This window comes from Galleria mellonella, unplaced genomic scaffold (genome assembly GCF_026898425.1).
Source record: "Galleria mellonella isolate WM207_F2 unplaced genomic scaffold, CSIRO_AGI_GalMel_v1 utg150, whole genome shotgun sequence".
Taxonomy (NCBI): Eukaryota; Metazoa; Arthropoda; class Insecta; order Lepidoptera; family Pyralidae; genus Galleria; species Galleria mellonella.
Genome location: NW_026442002.1, coordinates 436,564 through 452,816, shown reverse-complemented (window position 1 = coordinate 452,816; position 16,253 = coordinate 436,564). Strand labels below are relative to the sequence as shown.

Genomic DNA, 16,253 nt, shown 5'->3' with positions numbered 1-16,253 from the left:
GATTAAGCCGGAAACAGCCTAGACGACTGTAAATTACGTTTGACCATATTATCCAGTAATATAGAACTGCTGGCAAATTCACGTTATTCGGGGACTCAAACAAATTTTAAATACAATATTGTATATGGAGCTATATAGCAATATACTTTAATAAATTTTATTTTTTCAATTGGTCACTGTAATTAAAATCATTACATGTGCAGGCACCCTTAACAGAGAATGGCAACATTATTTCAACTGTCACCATTGACAGTTCCGAAGTGTCAATGACCGCCATATTGTTTATTTTATTCAATTGTCAATACAATTGAGAGGCAAAGGAAATTCATTTGTCCAGTAATTTGTTTGCGGAAGTATATTAATTTATTATTTTAATTTGTAATGGATAATATTGGTTTAAATACAGACGAAACAAAACCTGATTTGGAGTCAGGAAGATCGATATGCCGGTGCTGTTTGACTACAGACAGACGGATGTCGAATGCGTCCATATACGAAGCTTTTTTCCAAGATCTAGCTGGTGTTACTGTGCGTACCACTTATTTAATAAATTACCTGTAATGGAAAGTTGTAACCATTGCTTATAGACTTGAACAACAATACAAATATCACAAAATACGTCGAGGCATATAGTAATTGCAATTTTTGAAGTTTTAATCTTTTTTAAGGATGAAAATGGACTGATAATCCCACCGGCCCTGACGATATATATTAGCCGGCCACCAGTAAGATATGGTAGGCGAGGACAGATACAGATCAGCGGGCCTATTGTGTTTAATTCAACAAGAATTAACCGTGATGGTCTCCAGAGGGCCCCACGTGGTCCCGACATAGAATGGGCCACGCCTTCATTTCCTATGGGTGTCGTAGGAGGTGACTAAATTAACTGAATGGTCCAGGGATGGACAGCAGTGTCCCTCTTAAAACACCATCAAAGCTGAACTGCGGTAGCACTTAGTTTTTCCAGTAGGGGGAGGCCTACGTTTAGGAGTGGATACTTAATGGCTGAAGTGATGATAAATGTGATGATAACATTTTTTTTATACAACTTAGAATGGCAAACAAGCTGACAGCCCACTTGATGGAAAGTGGTAACCGTCGCTTATAGACATGAGCATATATGACATGACATTGTTGCAAAGGTGGTCCATTCTATACTGATAACATATGGCAAAACAATATATATATATACCATCATATCAGCCTTTAGCTGTCCATTTTTAATCATAAGCCTCCCCCATGGGGGGGTGGTCCCGGAATACAGCCACCTATTCCTTTCCCGTCTGTGTTGTAAGAATTGAATAAGGGAGGATGAGGAATGGGCGGCAGTGTCCCTCTTAAAACATCTCCTAAGCCTATCTGCATTTGCCAATCTGCCTGCCAAGTGTGGCAACTACTGGCAGTGTATATACGATGTGATTAAATAAATAAAAAAATATATAAAATTCTGACAATGTTTGAGTTTGGTATTTGTTTCTCACCAGGTGTCAGAGTCTGACGGTCTACCGCAGTGGGTCTGCTACGTGTGCAGCAGGCTGCTGTACAAAGCAGTCCGCTTCAAGCACAAGCTGCTCAAAGCGCATAACCTTCTATACGAGTACCTCACCAGATGTGCGCCGGTATGTACATAAAATGTTCTAATTGCATAATATTGCAAAACAAAACGTGCTGTGTAGCTTGAATCAGTTTATGTCATGTTGGAATATGTTCTAGCTACATTAGTACACTTTATTATTTAACAAAGTATAAAAGTACCCACATCAATATATATATTAAATTTGTAACTAACAAAATGGCCGTCATGTTGTCTCAATAAATAAATATTATTATTATTGTATGTATTATTTATTATTTATTTACATAATTCACGTCATTTCATACATTATATATGTATATCAATATTTACAAACACGTTTGACAATAATTATAAAAAAAAAGCACGCTTATAAAACAATCCGCCATCTTGTTGTCGTGGCCATTTTAAAATGGCGCCATTTTCTCCTTAATGGATGACAATATAACGGTAGCGCTAACGGTATACGCTGGCGGGGCACCAGTGACGGATGATAGGTGAGGATGAAAAGGCAGGTAGGTCAGTTTTTTATTTGATGGGAAATGGTATGGTAACCCCGCCTGCGCTAACGGGATACGCTAGCGGAGCACCAGTGAAGGGTGATAGATGAGAATGAAAACAGGCCAGTTAGCACATCATGATGAATTGGATAGATAGATAGATACTCTTTATTGTTTCCTCCAAAAGATTACAATAGTAAACTTATTATAAATACAAACAATTACAAGAAATAATCACAATGAGAAAACAATGGGCGGCCTTATCGCTAAGAGCGATCTCTTGCAGGCAACCTTTGGATGGAGAGGAGTAATTATAAACAATTTGGTGGGAGGCACGATGAAAAATTTTGTTCTAAATATGGGAGATGTGATACATATAATAATATAAATATTATCCCTACTCATTATTATATTTATATGCATACACCTACACACATACATACATATTATACATATACATACATGGACATAAACGCCTACACAAATACATAAAAATATATAAATACTGTTCACGAAAAGTATGCAAGTAATAAGTATGCTAACCAGACATATAAACACTTCATCAGGAATTAACCATGATAGTTTCCAGGGGGAACCGTGAGGAGGTGGACCTGGTTGGGTATATTGCTAGCAATGGGATTCTCAGTCTCCATTACCAATAATCCGTTTCCCCCCAACTAGATACTAGTTAGTGACCTTTGCAGTGAAATAGTATGAATGTAGCTTTGTATAATGAGGTGGTAGGTTCCATTCCTGGTAAGGCCAAGTTAAGGAATGAAGTTTTTCTAAATTAGCTTGGTTTCAGTGTTATGGGACGTGAATAAATGAAATATCTTTATTATTCCCTTTAAAGATATACAATATAAAAAAATCTATACTTATAATAAATCTGTAGAGAGGTCAATTCTGTACATGAAATATATTTGCAAAATAACTATCAGCGGGTGATTAGTGATCGATACTGATGCCAAAAATGCAATCAGTTAAATTTTTGTCTGTCTGTCTGTATGTTCGTTATAGAAACAAAAACTACTCAACGGATTTTAACGAAACTTGGTACAATTATTCTTCATACTCTTGGGCAGGTTATAGTATACTTTTCATCACGCTACGATCAATAGGAGCAGAGCAGTGAAGGGAAATGTCGGGTAAACGGGAGAAGTTACTCCATTTTTAAGCTTCCGTCGTGTGTGCAGCCTTAATGGCCACTTTTTAAAATGTAAAAATGTCCACCCGTGCGACGCCGGGACGGGCCGCTAGTTTACAATAATATGAACACAAACAAAATAATTACACGATTTAATTATACTGGTTAGTTTCACTATTACACTACTAGCTGTTGCCCGCGACTTGGTCCGCGTTTCCGTCGTTTTTCGTAAAATAACTAGCCTATGTAGTGGTTTTGTTGTAACAGACACATTTCCCTTCACTGCTCTGCTCCTGTTGATCGTAGCGTGATGAAAAGTATACTATAACCTGCCCAGGAGTATAAAGAATAATTGTACCAAGTTTCATTAAAATCCGTCGAGTAGTTTTTGTATCTATAACGAGCATACAGATAGACAGACAAAAATTTTACTGATTGCATTTTTGGCATCAGTATCGATCATTAGTCACCCCCTGATAGTTATTTTGCAAATATATTTCATGTATAGGATTTAATTACTCTAGTTAGTTTCACCACTTTATTACATTATTTAACTACATCTTTTGTTTTATACAACTTAGAATGGCAAACAAGCTGACGGCCCACCTGATGGAAAGTGGTAACCGTCGCCTATAGACATGAGCAGTACCGTGGACATAACAGAGTATACTGTTTCGCCCATGATACCCCCCATGCGTTGCCATTCCTGAGGACTCAGGTGTTATTCCTCCGTACCAAGTAAATTCACGCCATATCCCACCCTTCAAACCGAAACACAGCCATGCAAACACAACTGCTTCACGGTAGAAACACGAATGGGACAGAGGTACCCAGCAAACGACTTTTGTACAAAGTCTCCCTCTGGTAAACGCTAATCAATCAACATTCATATGTTTAGCTGTCAATAAGAGCCGTTTTCTTTTTCAGTTTCCTATAGACGCTCAGGACCCGGAGCTCGGCAAGTATGCCAGTCCAAACCTATCCCCAACCAGCACCCTGGCGCTCGACGTCAGCGGGAAGGCCAGGTTGGGCTTCCACAAACCAATACAGGTGAGAGACTGTAAAGGAAAGAGCATTTTTCCAAACTAACATTATAAAGCGGGAACAAAATAATATATATATATATATATATATATATATATATATATATATATATAATGAGTAGGTTCACTTATAGTCATGTCCATGGGTGATGTATGTGGTCCCGGCATAGAATAGGCCACCCCTTCCTTTCTCGTGGGTGTCGTAATAGGCGACTAAGGGAGGGCGAGGGATGGGCAGCAGCGTCCCTCTTAAAACATCTCCAAAGCCTAACTGGGGAAGCCACTCCTACTGCCAAGCGTGACACGGGAAAGGAAGGGATGGCCTATTCTATACCGGGACCACGCGGCCCAATAAACAATTAATATTTAAGAAACCGATATTTAAAATATATGTATCTGAACCGATATATAGATATTGTATCTATATATATATATATATATATATATATATATATATATATATATATATATATATATATATATATATATATATATATATATATATATATATATATATATATATATATATATATATATATATATATATATATATATATATATATATATATTTTTTTTTTTTTTTTCAATTATTACAGCACGAGAAACAGATAACAGCAACAGAGCTGGACGTCTTGGACCTGCCCTTGCTCGTGGTGGATAAAACTGAGAATGAGGAGGTGGCGTTCGAGGGTGGCTTCTCCGATTACGAGGACAACATCACCCTGGAGGAGTACAAGTGAGGAGTCTTATTTTTTTTTTATGGATAATACAGTGATCTGCCTATTTTTCTAAGATTTTTTTTTAATATAAAATTGATTTAGTAATCTCTATGGGGATACCAGTGAGGGTATGGGGCGGGGCACCAGTGAGGGGTGATAGGTGAGAATGAAAAGGCAGGTCAGGTAGCCAATCGTGATGAATATACCTGGAATTCAGCAGGATTGTTTCTATGGGGGACCACATGGAAGTTGACTTGACAAGGTACACTAGCAATGGGATTGGTACTCCGCTTTACTAACAATCCCTTCCCACCTAAAGGTCTTATTATAATGCCTTTAGGTGTATATACCATGTGGAGTTACCATTCCACTATCATGTGTGAAAAAAAACATATTTTTTTCTTTTTTTTTACAACACAGGGGGCAAACGAGCATGCGGCTCACCTGATGGTAAATGACTACCGCCGCCCATGGTCACCCACGACACCAACGGCATTGCAGGTGTGCTGCCGACCTTTTAAAATGGAATATACTCTTTTCTTGAAGGTTATGTTGTTGTATCGGTTCGGAAATACTGCTGCTGGAAGTTGATTCTATAGAGTGGTTGTGCGTGGAAGAAAGTGCCTTGAAATAGGCACGGTGGAAGACCGCCACTCGTCCAGATGGTTGGGATGAAACTTTAGTTTGTGGCGGGTTGTACGGTGGTGAAAATCAGCAGCAAGTATCAATCCGAACGATTCCTCAGAATGTTATGTTGTATTTAAAATTTTTAATTTCAGATCCAGTACAAACAAAATAGGCAATGAACTATCTGAAATGCTACAGACGGCGGATGAGAACTTCCTCTTAGAAGTAAAGAAGAAGAAGAAATTGAAGAAAAAGGAGAAATTGAAGAAGAAGAAACCTAGGTAATGACATACTGTATTATTCATTACTACATCTTCTTTACCATTATATCAGCCTTTAATTGTCCACTGCTGGACATAGCCTCCTTTTAGGCATTTTTGCCAGTAGTTGCCACGCTTGGCAGGCGGATTAGCAATCGCTGTTATGCTTTGGAGATGTTTTAAGAGGGACGAAGCTTTGTCACACTTGGCAGACGTATTGACAATCGCTGTTAGGCTTTGGAGATGTTTTAAGAGGGACGCTGCTGCCCATCCCTCGCCCTCCCTTAGCCGCCTCTTACGACACCCACGGGAAAGGAAGGGGTGGCCTATTCTATGCCGGGACCATATGGTGATGAATATTTAGAATAATTCAAATTAGTTTCTCGTTTACGTTCGCTCTGTGAGGTGTGTGAAGGTACCAAAAAGCTTCTGTGCTTCTGGGCGGAGCTGGGTTGGCTGTACTTTTTTTATGGGTGATAATTGGTAATATGTACCGATTAGATCCGCGAATATAGGGATGTTTAACCGCGAATATAGGAACATTTAACCGCGAATATAGGAATCTTTAACCGCGAATATAGGAATATTTAACCGCGAATATAGGAACATTTAACCGCGAATATAGGAATCTTTAACCGCGAATATAGGAATATTTAACCGCGAATATAGGAACATTTAACCGCGAATATAGGAATCTTTAACCGCGAATATAGGAATATTTAACCGCGAATATAGGAATATATAACCGCGAATATAGGAATCTTTAACCGCGAATATAGGAATATTTAACAGCGAATATAGGAATATTTAACAGCGAATATAGGAATATTTAACAGCGAATATAGGAACATTTAACCGCGAATATAGGAATCTTTAACCGCGAATATAGGAACATTTAACCGCGAATATAGGAACATTTAACCGCGAATATAGGAATCTTTAACCGCGAATATAGGAATATTTAACCGCGAATATAGGAACATTTAACCGCGAATATAGGAACATTTAACCGCGAATATAGGAATATTTAACAGCGAATATAGGAATATTTAACAGCGAATATAGGAACATTTAACCGCGAATATAGGAATCTTTAACCGCGAATATAGGAATATTTAACCGCGAATATAGGAATCTTTAACCGCGAATATAGGAATCTTTAACCGCGAATATAGGAATCTTTAACCGCGAATATAGGAATCTTTAACCGCGAATATAGGACGTTTTAACCGCGAATATAGGACGTTTTAACCGCAAATATAGGAATCTTTAACTGCGAATATAGGAATATTTAACCGCGAATATAGGAATTGGGTCGCAATTTTTTAATCCGCGAATAGTGAAAACATGTGTAAGGATCTTTTACTGTATTTACTTACTCATTACGTTTGTTACAGTGACTCGATGGTAAATGAGCCCACAGTTAAGCCGTCGATAAGGAAAGCGGTGGAACTGGACCCCACCAAGATCAGAATGGTGATACTCAATCCCCAGGACCAGATCAAGCAGAGGGAGGTGAGTGCATCGAGTACTAGTTGCGTCTCGCGGCTCGGATTGAATTTGACATATAAAACATAAATTATTCTATCTATGTATATTTTGAAACCCAATTATTGAATAGTAACACCAGTTGAGCCGTGTGGTCCCGGCATAGAATAGGCCACCCCTTCCTTTCTCGTGGGTGTCGTAAGCAACTAAGGGAGGGCTAGAGATGTACAGCAGCGTCCTTCTTAAAACGTCTCTGAAGCCTAACTGCGGTTGCCAAACTGCCTGCCAAGCCTGGCAACTACTGGCAAAACCCCTCCAATTATGGGGGTGGCCTATGTTCGGCAGTGGACAATTCATTGTTTGTATGCTATGGTATAATAGTACTCATAGATAGGGGAGGGGGAAAGGGATTGTTAGTAATGGAGACTGAGAATCCCATTGCTAGCAATATACCTAACCAGGTCGACCTCCATTCGGTTCCCCCTGGAAACTATCATGGTTAATTCCTGATGAATTCATCATGATGTGCTAACTGGCCTGTTTTCATTCTCATCTATCACCCTTCACTGGTGCTTCGTCAGCGTATCCCGTTAGCGCAGGCGGGGTACCATATTCATTCATCATTCATCATCATTCAGATTCATCCATCAAAAAAAAAAATAGTACTCATAATACAAGTTCTACTTCATTTGTCACCAGATGGCGCTGATTTATATATGTAACGATATTTATTATTATTTCCAGGAGGAAAGTAAAGCGGCCTTCAAATTTCCATTCCAGTGCAATCTGTGCTTTAAAGGCTTCAATTTTGAGTCCAAATTACAAAATCACATGACCAAACACAGTCCGGTGAGTGTTAAACTAATTCCAATAAAGTTAAACGCAAATTAACTTATTGATTCCTAACTTTTATTTATGATTTTTTTAATTTTATAATTTATTTTTGAAAATTTTCAATTTCCTTGAAAGTACATTTTCTCTTAGAGAATGCTAACGATTTTTTTTATTTTATATAACCCTGTATAAAAAATGTAAAATATTAAAAAATGTTATAATAAATCATTTATTTTAACATATATATATATATATATATATATATATATATAATATTTTCGTCCCCTTAAGACCTGATAATGTATTTAAAATATAGTGGGAGACTTTGTATAAAAGTCGATTGCTTGGGTACCTCTGTCCCATTCGTGTTTCAACCGTGAAGCAGTTGTGCTTGCGTGGCTGTGTTTCGGTTTGAAGGGTGGTATATGGCGTGAATTTACAGGGTACAGAGGAATAACACCTGAGTCCTCAGGAATGGCAACGCATGGGGGTATCATGGGCGAAACAGTATACTCTGTTATGTCCACGGTACTGCTCATGTGTATAGGCGACGGTTACCACTTACCATCAGGTGGGCCGTCAGCTTGTTTGACATTCTAAGTTGCATAAAAAAAAATTGACAGATTAAATTACATTGATATTTACTTATTTGTTATTATTCTTTGTTATTATTTATTTAAATGTTTGTAAATAAAAAATGTAACTTTCCAAATAAAAAGGTAGATAAAGATAAAGGATAAAGACAGACGATGACGTCACGTAGCGATAATCTGTTACCGGCATTTATGTACTGTACTCAAGTCGATTCGTTCATTCAATTCACTCGTTCGTTCGCCCATTCATTAGTCCATTCAATGGGTTCATTGCACCTTATCAAATATATTTTAAATATAGGATAAAGCCAGCATTTATTAAATAAGCAAAAATTTGGATTGGTCGCCTGGTAGCGACTGCTTTTAACATAATACTGTTACTGTGGTGAATTGAGCCTTACTTCAGGTTGCAGCTGAAAATCAGTGCTTTGCTTTCAAGCAAAACTATCACTGAGCTGTAGCCTATTTGGGGTCACTGCGACACACTTGGTGAAAACATATCACCAATATTCATTTTTTGTTTTATATGTTGTTTTATATTTGAAAAAATGTAAATAATCTGATTGTATAAACTTATTTGTTAATTTACGTATGTCATAAATGGCTCAAATAAAGTGTTTATTTATTTATTTATTTATTCATAGGAAAACCAGGGCCACACTACAGCAAATAGATACAGTTTTAGGATCACAAAATAAGCCACTAATAGGTTTTCACAAATAGCAACAATATAGATACAAGCCGCTTTACACAAAGCCACAAATATACAAGTTAACAAAAAAAAAAAAAAAAAAAAAATTAAATGTAAATATTTGACCAAAATATGGCATTTTTATCCATACAATAGTAATTAAAACAGACTATGAATAAAAAAATTGCCTACTCAGTTGGTTTCTCACTGATATTATAATCTATCTATCTGTCTTGTCGGCTGGTTGCAGTCTCGCGGGCCGTTCGAGTGCAAGCTGTGCCACATGTACCTGCCGACGGCGTACAGCTACAGCGTGCACAGTCTCATACACACGCGCCGCTACGAGTGCCTCAAGTGCTCGCGCCGCATGACCGACAAGGCCTCCATCCTCGACCACTACAGGTCAGCACGTATTCACTCAGTACGTACCGTACCAGTGATCATTTGTTCCGGAATATTTTGGCAATGGGGTTGGAAGTACTAGCATTGTCTTCTACAGGGTTTTTTTGATGGGTGAAAATGGTATGGTAACCCCGCCCGCGCTAACGGTATACGCTGGCGGGGCACCAGTGAAGGGTGATAGGTGAGAATGAAAACAGGCCAGTTAGCCCATCGTGATGGATTCATCGGGAATTAACCATGATAGTTTCCAGGGGGAACCGCGTGGAGGTGGATCTGGTTTGGTATATTGCTAGCAATGGGATTCTTAGCCTTCATTACTAACAATCCCTTTCCCCCCACCACCACAATGTTGGACAACTGGACGATCGTATTTACTGGTCCAGTCGATTGTGGCAAGTCAAACTTTATAATTTTGGGGGGGGGGGGATTGTTAATAATGAAGAGCAATGTACCTATCCAATCAGGTCGAGCTCAACGAGGTCTCAACTGGTAACCATCGTGCTGAATTCCAGGTGTATTCATCACGATGGACTAACTGACCTGCCTTTTCATCCTCACCTATCATCCCTCACTGGTGCCTCGCCAGTGTATACCGATAGCGCAGGCGGGGTTACCATTACATTATAGGGGGGAAAGATTGTTACTAATGAGATCTAACAGGGTCATTACTAGCAATATACCTTAACAGGTCGTCCTCCACGCGGCTCTCCCTGCAAACCATTGTTGGTAATTTTTGATGAATTCATCACGATGGACCAATTGCCCTGCTTCATCTTCACCTATCACTCCTCACTGGTGCCAGAGTATACCGAAAGCGCAGGCGGTGTTACCATTTCATTAGCATACAGCACATTACGTTAGCACTCAGGTTGTGGAATGAGCTCCCTGCCGAGGTTTTCCCAAGAGACTACAGCATGGGGTTCTTCAAAAGGGGGCTAAAGAGGTTTCTTCAGGGTCGGCAACGCGCGCGTAATAGCTCTGGTATTGCAGGCGTTCATAGGCTACGGTAACCGCTTACCATCATGTGGGCCGTATGCTCGTCTGCCACCTCAGTGGTATAAAAAAAATACATAAAAAAGACTTACTAATTTGAAATGTCTCCAACAGGACGCAGCATGAGGGTCTGCTGACGCTGTTCACGTGTCAGCTGTGTGGAAAGGTATCCAGGTGGGCAATAAAACATATTTGAAAAAGTTTCCTCCTAACGTAAAGTTTGTTATTGATTTTGTATGTATTTTAAACGTCATATGTTATCCATTTCAGACCTGTATATATTTATTTATTTAAACTTTAATGCACAGTAAATATAGTATAAATAAAAATTGTACATTTTTTTTTATACAACTTAGAATGGCAAACAAGCTGACGGCCCACCTGATGGAAAGTGGTAACCGTCGCCTATAGACATGAGCAGTACCGTGGACATAACAGAGTATACTGTTTCGCCCATGATACCCCCCATGCGTTGCCATTCCCGAGGACTCGGGTGTTATTCCTTTGTACCCTGTAAATTCACGCCATATCCCACCCTTCAAACCGAAGCACAGCCATGCAAACACAACTGCTTCACGGTAGAAACACGAATGGGACAGAGGTACCCGAGCAATTGATTTTTGTACAAAGTCTCCGTCTGGTAAAATTGTAATGTATTATTATATAATGTTATATATATATATATATATATATATCAATTTTTTTCTCATTTATTCCAGCAACTGTAAGACGCACCGAGGCCACATGCGCAACAACCACGGCGGCGACCGGCCCAAGTGCGAGCAGTGCGGGAAGAGCTTCGTGAATAAGGACTCGCTCGCTGAACACGTACAGTTAGTATAGAGACTCACTGAACACGTACAGTTAGTATAGAGACTCACTGAACACGTACAGTTAGTATAGAGACTCACTGAACACGTACAGTTAGTATAGAGACTCACTGAACACGTACAGTTAGTATAGAGACTCACTCACTGAACACGTACAGTTAGTATAGAGACTCACTCACTGAACACGTACAGTTAGTATAGAGACTCACTCACTGTACAGTTAATAATTTTTATGCTACATTTATTTTTAACATAATACGCTAAATATGTGCTGTTTCCTTCGTTTTAGAATACATCAGGGCATCAAGAACTACGAGTGCGCGACATGCGGCAAGCGGTTCCGTACGCGAACGCAGATCAAGCACCACCAGCTGAAGCACACCGACGTCAAGGAGTTCTACTGCGTGGAGTGCGACACCAGGTCAGTGCGCTGTGCGGCGTGTTATGGTTCATGCATCATCGTGCTGGGCCTTTAACTTTTCTTTGCATAACGGTGGAAATTTCCATCATAACATTGAATGCTCAAAAATTATATAAAAGAACAAGTTCACTTTAACTTGATCGTGTCTGGATACATTTTTAATGTACATTGCAGGAAAAAAAATATAGCTGTCATTTTTGTTTTTTTTTTTTTTTTAACCATTTTTCCTTTAATTTTAAACATGATTTATTTCACCTATTAAAAAAAAATTATGCGTAAGAGAGTTAACCGTCCACTGCTGAATATAAGCCTCCCTTTAGGGTGTTTTTTTTTAATGGGTGATGATGGAATGGTAGCATATACTCAATCTTTCGTATGTGGTATTTCATTTCGGGGATTGTTTTGAGCTTTAATGGGTGATAAAGGAATAGTAACCCCGTCCGCGCTAATCTGGGGGGAAAAGGGGTTGTTAGTAATGGAATCTAATCGACTCATTGCTAGCAATACACCCTACCAGGTCGACCTCCACGCGAAACCATCGTGGTTAATTCTGGTGGAATTCATCACGATGGGCTAACTGACCTGCATGCTTTCATGATCACCTATCATCCCTCACCGGTGCCTCGCCGGCGTATACCGATAGCGGAGGCGGGGTTACCATTCCATTTTCACCCATCCAAAAAAAAAAAAACATAAGTACGAAACCAGTTATTCTTCATACATTCGATTTTCCGGATTTTCGATTATCCGGATATTATTCGATTATCCGGATATTATTCGATTATTCGAATGTCTAACGACAAAAATTATTCCGGCTAATCGAGTTTACACTGTATCAGTGTTTTGCTCTGTTGGAAGCAAAACAATGAACTGCTGCTCTACCACGAAATGAAATTCCGAAATTTCGAACTCAATTTCGTGTTTTTGTTTATACCAAAATCGGACCAATAAATGGAGTTTAACATTTCGTTCGTCATACATCCTATCGTAAAAGTCCAAAGGAATAATATTTTAAAATTTTTAATATTTTCTTAAAAATATGTATGCTTAGCTCTTTAAAACTACGCAACGGATTTTGATGCGTTTTTTTTTAACAGATAGAGTGATTCAAGAGGAAGGTTTATATGTATAATACATGCATAATATTGTGGAGGAACACTGATAATTTTAGAGTAACGTACACCCGTTCGAAGCCGGGGCGGGTCGCTAGTAAAGTATAATACCTATCTATCTGTCTGTCTATCGATGATTAAATTTTTTTTTTTTTAATTACAGATTCAAATCTGCGCACAATCTACGGCAGCATCTCCTGAAGAGTTTAAAACATAAAGACAAACAAAGTCTCAAGTGAGTACTGTATTAATTTATTTATTTATTTATTTATTCATTAGTACATATATGTGTACATGGCGGACTTAATGCTAGAAGCATTCTCTCCCAGTCAACCGTAGGGAAGTGTCAGAATACTCGAATGCGGTACTAGTAACTATTGATATACATACATACTAAAATTACATATATAAACGAATAAATATATATAAATAACAAATATACTTACACATATATGACATATACTATATTATACACGAAATTGAGAATAATATAAAGCACTTATTTTAGTACTAAATTTTTTTGGCCGTGTGGTCCCGCCATAGAATGGACCACCCCTTCCTTTCCAGTGTATGTCGTAAGAGGCGACTAAGGGAACTTATTGGTAGAATGATGGGCAGCGGCATCCTTAGAACACAAAAATAATTACTAGTACCGCATTCGAGTATTCTGACACTTCCCTACGGTTGACTGGGAGAGAATGCTTCTAGCATTTAGTCCGCCATGTACACATATTTGTACTAATGAATAAATAAAATAAAATAAAGACTCACTGCGGTTGCCAACCCGCCTGCCAGGTGTGGCAATTAGTAGCAAAACTCTCCGATAAGGTGGGGCCTATGTCCAGTAGTGGGCGGTTAACCTTTGTACGTGTGGGTTTCTAAAGCAGCTACAATATATATGTGTATATATTGGCCCAATAACAGTTATATTACATATCGGTTATCCAATATTTAATATCGAAAAAAACCCGCTCGTAATGAATATAGATATCCGACTGATAATGGCGATATCGCAATGGCTGGTCATCAATGTCCAGAAGAAATCGATACATAGATATAGGATAATACTCATCTCTAAAGACCACTTCTAGATGGCCTGTCGTGATAAGACATGCATCAGTTTCTAAATTAGACCTTCAAGAATACAAAAGTAAATACTGTATTCGATTTCGTGTAATAGTTTTTACGTAATGCCAGTATAAACATACAAACAGATAGACTGTCAAAATTTATTATGTTAGTTAACTGTTATTATGGCTCCTCATATCAAGTTATCTCAATTATCTCCCATGTAGACTATACTAAAGTATTGTAAAAAGAAAATCCGGCTCGAAGGATCAAATTGCCGTATGGTGTAATTTAGAGTTTTTTTAATGGTAACTCCATTCGCGCTATCGGTATACGTTGGCGGCGCACCAGTGACGGGTGATAGGTGAGGACGAAGCAGATCACTTGAGCTAGCGTGACGAATTCATTAAGAATTGAGCATGCTGGTGAATCGTATATAGAGCTCCACCGACAAGAGTGTAGGATAGAAAGGTGGAGCGAGGGAGGGGAGGGTGGGGCGTGTGTGTGTAGAACTGCGGGCTGCCCGCGGCGGTTCGCGTGCGCGCGCGCGGCGGCGGCGCACGCGCGCGTGGCGCACTAGTTAGGATAGATATAGATATAGATATAGATAGGTGGAGCGAGGGTGGACACGACGCGTGTGTGTGTAGCGAGGGCGGCGCGTGCGCAGGTTCGCGTGCGGGCGCGCGGGCTGCGCGCGGCGGTTCGAGTGCGCGCGCGCGGCGGCGGCGCACGCGCGCGTGGCGCACTAGTTAGGATAGATATAGATATAGATATAGATAGGTGGAGCGAGGGTGGACACGACGCGTGTGTGTGTAGCGAGGGCGGCGCGTGCGCAGGTTCGCGTGCGGGCGCGCGGGCTGCGCGCGGCGGGTCGCGTGCGCGCGCGCGGCGGCGGCGCACGCGCGCGTGGCGCACTAGTTAGGATAGATATAGATATAGATATAGATAGGTGGAGCGAGGGTGGACACGACGCGTGTGTGTGTAGCGAGGGCGGCGCGTGCGCAGGTTCGCGTGCGGGCGCGCGGGCTGCGCGCGGCGCTTCGCGTGCGCTGTCGCGCCGGCGGCGCACGCGCGCGTGGCGCACTAGTTAGGATAGATATAGATATAGATATAGATAGGTGGAGCGAGGGTGGACACGACGCGTGTGTGTGTAGCGAGGGCGGCGCGTGCGCAGGTTCGCGTGCGGGCGCGCGGGCTGCGCGCGGCGGTTCGCGCGCGCGCGGCGGCGCGCGCGCGCGTGGCGCACTAGTTAGGATAGATATAGATATAGATATAGATAGGTGGAGCGAGGGTGGACACGACGCGTGTGTGTGTAGCGAGGGCGGCGCGTGCGCAGGTTCGCGTGCGGGCGCGCGGGCTGCGCGCGGCGGTTCGCGTGCGCGCGCGCGGCGGCGGCGCACGCGCGCGTGGCGCACTAGTTAGGATAGATATAGATATAGATATAGATAGGTGGAGCGAGGGTGGACACGACGCGTGTGTGTGTAGCGAGGGCGGCGCGTGCGCAGGTTCGCGTGCGGGCGCGCGGGCTGCGCGCGGCGGTTCGCGTGCGCGCGCGCGGCGGCGGCGCACGCGCGCGTGGCGCACTAGTTAGGATAGATATAGATATAGATATAGATAGGTGGAGCGAGGGTGGACACGACGCGTGTGTGTGTAGCGAGGGCGGCGCGTGCGCAGGTTCGCGTGCGGGCGCGCGGGCTGCGCGCGGCGGTTCGCGTGCGCGCGCGCGGCGGCGGCGCACGCGCGCGTGGCGCACTAGTTAGGATAGATATAGATATAGATATAGATAGGTGGAGCGAGGGTGGACACGACGCGTGTGTGTGTAGCGAGGGCGGCGCGTGCGCAGGTTCGCGTGCGGGCGCGCGGGCTGCGCGCGGCGGTTCGCGTGCGCGCGCGCGGCGGCGGCGAACTCGCGAGTGTCGCACTAGTTAGGATAGATATAGATATAGATATAG

The 16,253-nt window shown here is 41.3% G+C and overlaps 1 protein-coding gene across 2 annotated transcripts; it reads left to right on the top strand.

Annotated features, from left to right (window-relative positions):
* Nucleotides 1-277: 277 nt before the first annotated feature.
* LOC116413343 (zinc finger protein 879-like) lies at nucleotides 278-15,734 on the top strand. 2 transcript variants are annotated; one of them, XM_052892169.1, is made up of 13 exons: nucleotides 278-528; nucleotides 1,485-1,619; nucleotides 4,148-4,270; nucleotides 4,860-4,999; nucleotides 5,762-5,890; nucleotides 7,267-7,384; nucleotides 8,102-8,206; nucleotides 9,726-9,877; nucleotides 10,985-11,044; nucleotides 11,590-11,703; nucleotides 11,990-12,121; nucleotides 13,397-13,468; nucleotides 15,638-15,734. In XM_052892169.1, exons 1-13 carry the CDS (start codon nucleotides 382-384, stop codon nucleotides 15,717-15,719), a joined length of 1,509 nt encoding a protein of 502 aa, XP_052748129.1. In that variant the 5' UTR covers nucleotides 278-381; the 3' UTR covers nucleotides 15,720-15,734. The 2 variants fall into 2 exon arrangements, with proteins under 2 accessions (XP_052748129.1, XP_052748130.1); XM_052892170.1 differs by lacking the exon at nucleotides 15,638-15,734 and adding an exon at nucleotides 14,909-14,927 and having other exon boundaries at nucleotides 279-528.
* The last annotated feature ends 519 nt before the right edge of the window (nucleotides 15,735-16,253 follow it).